At 52.6% G+C, this 10659-nt stretch overlaps 5 protein-coding genes across 6 annotated transcripts; 3 read left to right on the top strand and 2 right to left on the bottom strand.

The window, feature by feature from the left end:
• Window positions 1-138: 138 nt before the first annotated feature.
• On the top strand, window positions 139-1076 carry PPTG_10071 (hypothetical protein; the record flags this gene model as incomplete). The annotated part of the gene is made up of 4 exons (XM_008905313.1): window positions 139-200; window positions 262-463; window positions 523-648; window positions 717-1076. The coding sequence occupies 4 exons, from the start codon at window positions 139-141 to the stop codon at window positions 1074-1076; spliced, it is 750 nt and encodes a 249-aa protein (XP_008903561.1).
• A 252-nt stretch (window positions 1077-1328) lies between these two features.
• Window positions 1329-5555, top strand: PPTG_10070 (hypothetical protein; the record flags this gene model as incomplete). The annotated part of the gene is made up of 5 exons (XM_008905312.1): window positions 1329-2032; window positions 2097-2174; window positions 2233-2871; window positions 2934-4818; window positions 4875-5555. The coding sequence occupies 5 exons, from the start codon at window positions 1329-1331 to the stop codon at window positions 5430-5432; spliced, it is 3864 nt and encodes a 1287-aa protein (XP_008903560.1). The 3' UTR covers window positions 5433-5555.
• PPTG_10069 lies at window positions 2585-7305 on the bottom strand. 2 transcript variants are annotated; one of them, XM_008905311.1, is made up of 2 exons: window positions 5496-7305; window positions 2585-5405 (listed from the first exon to the last, which is right to left on the bottom strand). In XM_008905311.1, exon 1 carries the CDS (start codon window positions 7210-7212, stop codon window positions 5545-5547), a length of 1668 nt encoding a protein of 555 aa, XP_008903559.1. In that variant the 5' UTR covers window positions 7213-7305; the 3' UTR covers window positions 2585-5405; window positions 5496-5544. The 2 variants fall into 2 exon arrangements, with proteins under 2 accessions (XP_008903559.1, XP_008903558.1); XM_008905310.1 differs by having other exon boundaries at window positions 2585-7305.
• Window positions 7306-7528: 223 nt separating this feature from the next.
• PPTG_10068 (hypothetical protein) lies at window positions 7529-9589 on the bottom strand. The gene has a single exon (XM_008905309.1). It carries the CDS (start codon window positions 9413-9415, stop codon window positions 7793-7795), a length of 1623 nt encoding a protein of 540 aa, XP_008903557.1. The 5' UTR covers window positions 9416-9589; the 3' UTR covers window positions 7529-7792.
• Window positions 9590-9678: 89 nt separating this feature from the next.
• PPTG_10067 (hypothetical protein) lies at window positions 9679-10621 on the top strand. The gene is made up of 2 exons (XM_008905308.1): window positions 9679-9874; window positions 9947-10621. The coding sequence occupies exons 1-2, from the start codon at window positions 9690-9692 to the stop codon at window positions 10518-10520; spliced, it is 759 nt and encodes a 252-aa protein (XP_008903556.1). The 5' UTR covers window positions 9679-9689; the 3' UTR covers window positions 10521-10621.
• The last annotated feature ends 38 nt before the right edge of the window (window positions 10622-10659 follow it).

The raw sequence follows: 10659 nt of genomic DNA, 5'->3' as shown, positions 1-10659 counted from the left end.
TTCGTCAAGCGTCCACTCGAATGTGGTCGCGGACAAATTGTCAAGTGCTTTATCGAGAGGAATGATAGTGGACCAAATAAGCTCGCCCCTATTTACACTTTACTGCTCGAAGTCAACAGCTCCAGTGGACGTCCGATCATGTACGCGAGGAAGAGAGCCACTAGCCGAATTACGTCGCACTACGTCATCTCCATGAACAAGTTCGTATTTTCAGTTCTGTAACTTTTGTCTGAGTTTCTAACATTTTTTTTCTTCATTTAGGGATGACTTGTTCCTGTCTCGAATGATGCGGAGTCACCAGTATATCGGCAAGTTACGATCATCCACTAGTATGATGGAATACAGTTTGTACGACCAAGGAGACAACCCGGAGGACTTGGATTCCGATTGTGAAATTGATGACGAAGTCAGACAAAGCATTCGAGCTGAACTTGCTATGATTCGGTACCACTACTCCAAAAAGGTAACTACTATTATTTATTTTGTCCTTTGACGAAGGTCGTTCACATGGTGTTTGTATAGCCATACCCTCGTAAAATGGAGGTGGTGATCCCAGCGATCCAAGAAAATGGTCAAAGTTACTTGGAGTGGCGACCACTCTCCCGTGATCAAATGATGGAAGAACACGTCCGCAACATCGCATCAGCGGTACGTTGGCAATGGTTAAATATTACGCGAAAACAGAAGTCTAATCGAAATATTTTTGCGTTGAACAGGGTGGTCAGAACGTCATGGACGCTAACAATTTCGTCTTCCTGCACAAACGTGAGACCAAGTATGACCCTCTTTCGTCCTGCATCGTGGACTTCCGCAGTCGTGCAACTTGCGTTTCGGTGAAAAACTTTCAACTTGTACACTCCGAGCCGACCAACGAGCAAATGCGTGAACAGTATCGCAAGACTTACCCTGATTTCGTCTATGATGATCAAGGCACCGTCTCCCTCCCTCAAGAATACGTGCTACTTCAACTCGGTAAGGTCGGCAAGGACTGCTTCAACATGGACTTCCAGTACCCCTTGTCCATGTTGCAAGCCTTTGCCATCAGTCTCAGTCGATTCGACACCAAGCAGCGATAAATTCTCGCTAAAAAACAAGTGCACTAAATCAAAACTACAAAATTGAATCACGAATTGTAAGTTTCTAAAGTTATTGTGGTTTTCTTAGAAAATCACAATAACGTTAGAAATTAATGTGAGCTCTTGCAGATTGTTAGATTAAAAATTTACGGCTTTTCAAGATCCACCACGTGCGACTTTTCACTTGGCATCTTCCGAGCGTTAGTGTGCAGCTACGGAGGGTGTAGATCGACGATCGTGCATTACTGAGCCATGCGTAGTGTGTTGGCATGGAGTGACAAAGTGCCTGAGCGCAATGGCGAGAAATTTGTGGTTCAGGATTTGGCATTTCGACCTGACGGAACTCAAGTTGTGGCAGCTGTGGGCACTCGCGTGCTGGTATATGACGCAGTTGATGGTACATTGCTACACTCGTTAAAGGGTCATAAAGGGACAGTGTATGCTGTAGACTATTCACACGACGGCAAACGCTTCGCTTCCGGTGGAGCAGACAACATCGTCATCATCTGGACGGACAAGGCCGAAGGAATCCTCAAGTACACACACAACGACAGTATCCAGAAATTGGCCTACAATCCTCAATCGCAATGTCTTGCAAGCTGCACAGCGTCGGACTTTGGTCTCTGGGCTCCGGAGCAAAAATCGGTGGCTAAACACAAGGTTGTGGCTAAAATCATATCAGCTTGTTGGAGCAAGGATGGTCAGCTGCTGGCACTTGGTCTACTTAACGGCAACGTGACTTTGAGAGACAAAATGGGAGCGGAGAAGAGGCTTATTGAACGATCGAGTGCACCAGTTTGGGCATTGGCGTGGAGCCCAGCACTTGAAGATGACTCTACCGATATCCTCGCTGTCGGATGTTGGGACCGAACATTGTCATTCTACAGTCCGAGTGGCGTCATGCAGGGCAAAGCTCGCAAACTATCGTTCAATCCCACCAGTCTCACTTACTTTAGGTAGAGTTCACATCCTTTTTACAGTTTTACTCTAATGGTGCTCTAATTACTGTTAATATTGTAGTAAGGGTAAGTATCTCCTCGTAGGCGGAAGCAATCGTAAGGCTGGACTCTATACCAAGGACGGCATTTTCCTCGTCGGGTATGCTCTAATCACATACTTCCCTACTGTAATGCAGAATATTGACTGGTTGCTATAGGATTTGTGAGCAGGAAAGCTGGATCTGGGCAATCAAGGCCCGACCGAAGACGAATTTTGTGGGTGTAGGCAGTGAGGATGGCACGCTGTCCGTGTTCTGCCTTGTATTTGGCACTGTGCATGGCATCTACCAGGAGCGCTACGCCTATCGCGAACATCTTACAGATGTGATCGTCCAGCATTTAATGACGGAGCAAAAAGTTCGAATCAAGACTCGCGACTGCGTCAAGAAGCTCAGCGTGTATCGTGATCGCCTTGCAGTTCAGCTTTCGGACCGAATCATCATCTATGAACTCGCAGGTAACAACGCGACCAATGCCAGTTACGACATGCACTATCGCGTTAAAGAACGTATCACGAAGGACCTGCCATGCAGTTTGTTAGTTGTCACCAGTTTGCATTTTATCCTGTGTCAGAAGCAAAAGCTGCAACAGTATGACTTTACGGGACGAAAAGAGCGCGAGTGGGTGTTAGAGTCGCTTATCCGATACATCAAAGTGACGGGCGGTGCTCCTGGTCGTGAAGGTCTTCTTGTCGGATTAAAAGACGGCTCAGTGTGGCAGATCTTCATCAATAATCCGTTCCCGATTCCCCTCATCCAGCAAAGCAGTCCAATCTCCTGTCTCGACATCAGCGCCAAGTACGTTACGGTTAAATTAGAGTGTGCGGATATACTCTAACCATAATTGCTTGCTCTTCCAGCCGAGAAAAACTTGCTGTCGTGGATGATTCGCACAAGTGTTTAGTGTACGACTTGGCCACCAAGCAGCTCCTGTTTGAAGAAGGATCCACTAACAGTGTGGCTTGGAACACCGAGTGTGAAGATATGCTGTGTTTCGGCGGTAATGGGCAGCTCAAGATCCGTGCGGGTCAGTTCCCAGGCCACACTCAACGGATGCAGGGCTTCGTCGTGGGTTTCTCGGGCTCTAAGGTCTTCTCACTCAGTGCGCTGAGTGTCCAAACGATCGACGTACCTCAATCTGCACCTCTGTATCGGTACCTGGAGCAGAACAACTTCGATCAAGCCTACGCAGTGTCGTGTTTGGGTGTCACAGCTGCAGACTGGCGTTTGTTGGCGTGGGAAGCCCTCAAGAGCATGCGCTTCTCGGTCGCCCGTAAAGCTTTCATCCGTGTGCGAGACGTTCGCTACATTGAGCTTGTGAACGCTCTAGAGCAGACTTGGAAGCAGCAACTTCCACAGAGTGAAGGCAGCAACCGGGAAGGTGAAGATGTCGGCGGAGAAGCGGGGAAGAAGGTCAAGGCTCTTCTCCAGGCTGAGATCATGGCACATCAGGGCAAGTTCCCACTGGCTGCCAAGTTGTTCGCAGACTGTGGGGAACCAGCACGTGCCATCAAAATGTTCGCAGATCTCCGCATGTGGGACGAAGCCAAGCGCTTTGCTACGGCTCGACAGGCAGGAGATGTCCAGCAGCTCGTGCTCGCACAAGCTCGGTGGGCTGAAGACGTCCAGGACTGGCGAGCTGCTGCCGAAATGTACGCTGCGAGCGGCAATTACGTTCGTGCTGGAGAGATCCTGGGCGAACACGGTTGGCTTGATCAACTCTTGGAGCTCACACGTAGACCTGAAGTTGCAGCCAACTCGCAGTTACTCGGTATAGCTGCCAACTTTTTCTTGAAAGGAGGACAGTTCGCCAATGCCCGTGATGTGTACTTGAAACTCGGAGATCTCGACGCGTTGCTGCAGATGCACATCCGACTGCAGGAGTGGGAAGAAGCAGTTCGCTTGGCTGATAGACACCGAGACAGCGTTCGTCGACCGGATGAGGTCTTTGTGCCGTACGCGCAGTGGCTGGTGACACAGGACCGCTTCGATGACGCGTTGGAAGCGTACACGCGAGCGCAGCGACCTGATCAGTGCTGCAAGTTGCTCTGTCAACTGATAGACAACGCTGTCAGTGAGCGTCGATTCCGTGCGGCGGCTTATTATCATTGGAGACTCTGCGAGCAGCAGATGAAGACCATCTTGGACTCCAAGCAGCAAGTAGAAGATCCCATGGAGCTGAACGAGGAACAACGTACACGACTCGCAGAAGCGACAGAGAATGAGCTCTTGTCCGAGCTCTACTACGCGTACGCTATGATCTACGCGTTCACTGACGAGCCATTCACCACTTTACTGCCAGAGTCGCTCTTTCATGCTGCTCGATTCCTTCTCAACAAACTGTCGGCTCGAGGAAGCAACGGCAGAGTGGGAGGAGGCAATGGCAACACCGTGGTGACAGCGCCTCCTCCTCCTGGGATCTCTCTCTGCAACATCTACTTCACACTCGGACATCATGGACTGCAACTGGAGAGCTACAAACTGGCACGGCAAGCGTATGATAAACTGCTGCAGATGAAGTTGAGACAGGACTGGCAGTCTGTTGTCGAGTGCACTGCCATGACACTGCAAGCTAGACCGTATGCCGATCGCGAGGAACTGCTGCCTGTAGACTACCGCTCGTCCACGGTGAATCCTCTGCTGAACCCCAACAACACTGGCGATGTCTGCGTCAACTCCGGGCATCCGTTCGTGCGCTCCTTCGTGTCGTTCGAGAACCTCCCGCTTGTAGAGTTCCAACCCGAGGTAAGAACGTCTTTCTCCGTACTCGACTGACGTACTAACCACCTTCTTGTCTTCAGCCTGGTCTCTCGGACGCAGAAGCGGAGGAACTCATCTTGATGCACCCAACAGACACAGGAGGCAGCAATAAGCGAGCAGGCGATGGCTGGCGAGAGACCGACTACGGTAATGGATCCCAGAGCATGAAACTCGATGACGATGAACCGGAGCGCGCAGAAGACCGGGCAAAAGACGGCACGGATCTGTTCGAGCAAGCTCTGAACAAGCAGGCGACGTATGGCTCGAGTGTCGGCCATCGCTCAGGGGCGGCTCAATATCGCGTCCTTCAACTGGACGCTCGAACGTTGCGTGCTCTCCGTCCGAACGAGGTCTTCATCGTCAAGTATCCCACACGAGCCATCCGTCCCAAGTACTACAAGAACATGATCCCAGAGATCAAAATCTACCTGTCACCCCACTGCCGTCGCTTCTTCCACGAGGAAGACTTCGAGTTCGAGTACCTCAAGGCTGGTCACTGTCCATGTTGCCAAGTGCCAGAGCTCGTGGCGTTGAATCCTCCAGCACCAGAAGACGACGAAGTCGACAGTCTACTGAACGGATCAAAGCTCAACAAGTGAGATAAAACGTAGTAAAAACCAGCAGAAGAAATGCAAAACTACCATTACTGAAGCGTTCGGTACCTTGAGCACAGTGTCAGCTAATATAATACCGTCGTCTCAAGCAAAACTCTTAAGCCTGAGAGAACGAAGTGTCCGATCGAGGCGTGCGGCCGAAGAAAGGAGAGCGCAGCAACGTGCCGTCCTCAATTTGGTCCCATTGACGGCGCCGACCCGACGGCGTCATCAGTTCTTGGGCAGCAGGCGACCGAACCACTGGCGCCAAACTGCCAGGCGTGTTGCCACCTTCTGTCATTGCGAACTGCAGCGATTCCTGCTCCACGCCCGTGTCACTATCACTCGTGGCCTCCATGTTCTTCACTGCTCGCTCGGCCATCTCCGTCCAGTCTGTACGCGACAGGACAAACGAGAAGGTTGCGAGTTTCAGCACTTCCATCGTGCACACGCCATACCAGAGTGCAGAGAAGCCTAGACCCATAGTGACGCCGCCAAAGTACGCGATCGGGAGCTCAATAAACCACACACTGAGCGAACTGACCCACGCAGTCACCGCTACTTCACCCATGGCAGCAAGTACTGACGACGTGAGGATCTCCAGCGACTCGATCATGTAGCCAGTGATGAAGATCGGCTGGACCAACATGCACAACTGCAGCAGCGTGTCGTCATTCGTGTACAAGCGGAAAAGCGTTTCTCGAAGCATAAGCGTCACAATGGCTAGCGTCACTACTGTACCAACAGTACACATGAACCCCAGAAAGCCCAGCACGCGCGCAGCCTTGGGACGTCCAGCACCGAGGTAGTTGGCCACACGGATCTGCGTAGCCGAGCCGTAACCCCAGAAGAGCGCCCATAGTAGTGACCAGAGACCCGAGATCACGGCGTTAGCAGCGATGACATCCGATCCGAGCTTTGCAGCGACTAAAGTCAAGGCGGAATTGGCCAGATTGGACACCATACTGTTGGCAGCAACTGGTCCAGCGATGTTCATGAAGATCTTGAGTCTGTCGGGCGTAAATGCGCTCAAATCCCAACCTCCCCAGGCCTGAAGATGCATCTTCTTGTAGAAAATACAGTACGAGATCAGTGAAACTGGCTGGAACCAGGAAGCGATGACTGTGGCCATGGGCGAGCCGTCAAAGCCCAGACCTCCCCAGCCAAATGCGCCGAAGATCAGCATGTAGTTGGCAGCACACGCCACGCCGATGGATAGCGTGCCTACAACAGTGACGGGGGACATGATGCCCATCGACTGGAAGTACAGACGCACGCAGGCGTAGACCAGCGACGGCCAGATGCTCAGCGACAGGATGCGGGCGAAGCGCACGCCCAGCTGCACCACTTCCGCGTCATCTGTGGACACTTCAAGCACGTATCCGATGCTCCAGTACCAGATCATCACGGGTATGGACAACACTGTGACCACAACAAGCCCGATCTGCAGCCAAATGCCCGAGAGTTCGCCGTTCTTAGCGCCCCAGGCCTGTCCGCATAGTGTAATGAGAGCTGTCGCTCCAGACCACACGCCAGCGAGTGGCACATTCGTCCACGTGGACGCTAGCGACGCAGCAGCGAGTGACGATGTACCCAGATGCCCCAGGAACGCACTGTCCACCGAGATGAGTGCGATACGAGCGAAGGTTGAGAGCGACACTTGCAGTGCCATCCACGTGAGTCCCCAGAACTCCTCAGCCACGTCCACGTCCGCCTCTTTGGCCAGAGCACGCTGGCCGCGGCTGCGGCCTTTCTCGCTGTTGAGCAGCGGTGACGTCTCCCCCATGAAGGTTCGTCTTCTTTCTCCTTGGACCGATGCGGGCGCAACAAGTCAAATTGCGGAATGACCAGCGAGTGCGCACACACATCATGCAGAGACCACCACTCTCGTCCATACAACGTTCAAGTCATTTTCGGACGTAGTCAAGCACATCAATCTTTGCGCCGTTCGAACAAAGTCGGGGCGTTACTTGATTTGGTAGTACATTAACGATAGAAGGTACAACAAAAGAGCAATGACGTGAGGGTCAGGTGTAGTTCGATATCATGTTGCCGCAGCAATTATGTTGTGCAGGTTATTGAAGTGATGGCCGTTTTTGTATCACCTAATGACGAACCAAGCCAAACTTCGAAGCGAATGGTCCTCGGCGAGGGAAACGTTCACGGGCTCAGATTTTTAGTAATCAAGATGCCTGGGCACAATTCCAATGGACCTCTCCTGATCCACACGCAGTGTATTTACGACTGTAACGTTACTGTACGCACATTGCTCGCACTTGGCCACGTACGCGGCTGCAAATGGACCTCTCTCACCGTTGAATCTGTGCTTCATCTCACTTGTCCTTCGTGATCCCCTCGTTCACAATTCAAGATTGCTCCTTGTTGTGGTGTTGGTGTGGGTGAACACCGTCGTCCACGTGGTCCCATTGATGCACAAGGCCCGAGGGCGTCAGGAGTGTAGTCGGCACAGGAGACGGCAGACCAGTGTTGGCACCGAGAGCCGTGGTGCCGCCCTCGGCTACTGCAACATTTACCTCCTCCTTCTCGTCCTCCACTTCCATGTTCTTCACAGCTTCGCGTGCCATCTGTGCAAAGTCAATCCGACGCAACACGACCGCATACACGACCAACTTGAGCAGCTCCATGAGGCAGATCGAGTACCATAGAGCCGCAAAGCCGCCTTTCAATACGATAGCAAGCACGTAGGCCGCTGGTAGCTCCACTAGCCACGTTGCCAGTGTACTAGTCCACGCAGTGATATGCACTTGGCCCATAGCAGACAGGATCGAGGCGAAAACCATCTCTGTCGCCTCCACCATGAACGCCACGATGAAGATCGGCAGCACCGACACGCACACGTTTAACAAGTCGCCGTCGTTAGTGTACAGTCGAAACACATCGGCGCGGAGCACAAGCGTGATCAACGCGAGCAGCGTCACAGTGACAACGGTGCATCCAAATCCAAGCATACTCAGCGTCTTGGCAGCCTTCGGTCGGTTAGCTCCCAGTAAGTTGGAGACACGGATCTGTGTACCCGATCCAAAGCCCCAGAAGAGCGCCCACAGTAAGCGCCAGAAACCCGATACAATAGCGTTAGCAGCGATGATATCAGCACCCAGCCATGCCGCAACAAGGGAAAGCGCCGAGGACGCCACATTGGACACCAAACTGTTGACAGCTGCGGGAGCAGAGTTATTGTAGAACACAGTCATGCGCTCGCGGGTGAATTCGCTAAAATCCCAGCCACCCCAAGCCTGTAGATGCATTTTCTTGTAGATGATGCAGTACCAGGTTAGAGCTGCTGGCTGGAACCACGAGGCTGCCACCGTCGCCACAGCAGATCCGTCGAATCCAAGACCAGCCCAGCCGAGTGCACCGTAGATGAAAAAGTAGTTGGCCGTGACAGACACCACCATCGACAGTGTGCCCACCACCGTCGTAGGCATCATCACTCCCATAGCTTGGAAGTATAGTCGCAAGCAGACGTACACGAGGTTGGGCCAGATGGAGAACATCAAGATACGCGAGAAGCGGATACCAAGACGTACGACCTCCTCATCGTTTGTGGATGCACGCAGTCCGAACTCCACGAACCAGTAATACAGCATCAGCGGAGGAGTGCAGATCGTCACCAGCGTCAGCCCCATTTGCAGCCAGATACCAGTTAACTTGGCGTTGCCAGCTCCCCAGGCCTGTCCACAGAGCGTCACAATGGCCGACATGCTGGACCACACGGTCAGCAGCGGTACTGTCGTCCAGACCGATGCTAGCGAGGCTGCAGCCAGCTCAGTCGTGCCCAGATGCCCCAAGAACGCATAGTCGATCGAGTACAGCGCGATACGCGCGAAGGTGGCAAGAGAAACTTGCAGCGCTATGGAAGACAAGCCCAGGAACTCCTTCTGGACGTCCACCGCCGGCTCCTTAGAGCTGGAAGCAGCCGTGGTAGGCAGCAGCGGAGACTTCTCGCTTGTTGCGTCGCGGGGCGCCATCTTCAGTCTAGGAGCTTGTGCGTAGGCGAGCGAGAAAGAAGAGTGATACGGTCCGCAGGCGGTGACGAGGACCACCGGCCAGCTACGTCACTCGAGCAGATCGCCAAGACGAATCTCCTGATGACCAAGCAGGTCCCGCATTGTTGACTGTCTGTGATGCCTGGCAGAGCGAAAATGGACGTTTATGTTTTATACACTAAATTACGATCGAATCTCAAACGATGTGGTATACATTAAACCGGTGTTTTGTCCATGACCCAAATCATTTTTGAGAATGCCGGCACACTACCTCTCGCAAAAGGTCCTCGTTGTCTTCCTGGACGGTGAGGGGGTCACTACTTCTCCAGTCTTCGATGACGTAGCAGCGCGCGGTTGCAATGGCTTTCTGGTGCTGTCGGAATTGAAGGTGAGCGCCTTGTCGGCGCTGCTGGGCGTTCAGGGGGACGAGGGTGCTATCGCGTGAGTTAAAAGTATCCAAAGTGATCAATTGCTCTTTCCGCTAAAAATAGGTGCCTTGTGTTATCTTATCAGATACCCAAAGATGCCCATTTCCTTCTACAGCGCGTCTGATTCCGCTCTTCAACTTGCTGAGAACGCTAGAGTGGCGTCCGTGCACCATGTCCAGGACTCAGATGACTCTAAGACTCAGATCGTGTCGCTTCTAGCGGACCCGGAGATCGCCAAGGCCCTAGTCTTCGTACACGTCGAAGTGGCCGAGAATGGATCCTTACCCAAGGACCACTGGGTCACCTCGGTAGTGTCGGAGCTGGCAGCGCAACATCAAGAGGATGGCAGCAGCAAAGTATTCGTCTCTATTGTGAAGACTGCCAGTCAGAGAGTGACGGAGCCGTCGGATTCCCATCCGCTTCGGCCCCAGCAGAGCTACAAGAAATTTGACCACAAGTATCCAGAGCAGGACTCGGATGAAGCCCCTCAGCGCCTCATGTTTGCTAGTTTGTACCAGGACCAGACTCGTCGTGACGCTGTGCAGACGTTCGATGAAGCAGAAGTGGACAAGCTCGGTGGATACGGAGCAATGGACGCTCGCGTCTTCATGAAAGAGATGGCTTTCCGTCTTGGATATGCACCTAAATACGGCGCTTAGTCTTTGTACGTTCCATGCCGCAAAGAAAATAACGTTACTAGTGCATGTAGCTAGAGAGGCAAGGTCTGTGGTCAAAGATTTAAGCGTTTCTTTCCTTCCCATTTGCTCGAACCACTTCAAGTGTTCAGAAGTCTAGACC

This window comes from Phytophthora parasitica, assembly GCF_000247585.1.
Source record: "Phytophthora parasitica INRA-310 unplaced genomic scaffold supercont2.20, whole genome shotgun sequence".
NCBI classification, from domain to species: domain Eukaryota; phylum Oomycota; class Peronosporomycetes; order Peronosporales; family Peronosporaceae; genus Phytophthora; species Phytophthora nicotianae.
Note: the sequence above shows the minus strand (reverse complement) of the source record. Positions and strands in the feature narration are given on the sequence as shown.

What these genes read in the sequence shown, in the direction of transcription:
- PPTG_10067 (XM_008905308.1), top strand. Translation starts at nt 9,690, where the DNA reads ATGCCGGCACACTACCTCTCGCAAAAGGTCCTCGTTGTCTTCCTGGAC. An exon ending in GGGGACGAGGGTGCTATCGC is followed by an intron (nt 9,875 to 9,946) that starts GTGAGTTAAAAG and finishes TTATCTTATCAG; the next exon opens with ATACCCAAAGATGCCCATTT.
- PPTG_10068 (XM_008905309.1), bottom strand. Translation starts at nt 9,415, where the DNA reads ATGGCGCCCCGCGACGCAACAAGCGAGAAGTCTCCGCTGCTGCCTACC.
- PPTG_10069 (XM_008905310.1), bottom strand. Translation starts at nt 7,212, where the DNA reads ATGGGGGAGACGTCACCGCTGCTCAACAGCGAGAAAGGCCGCAGCCGC.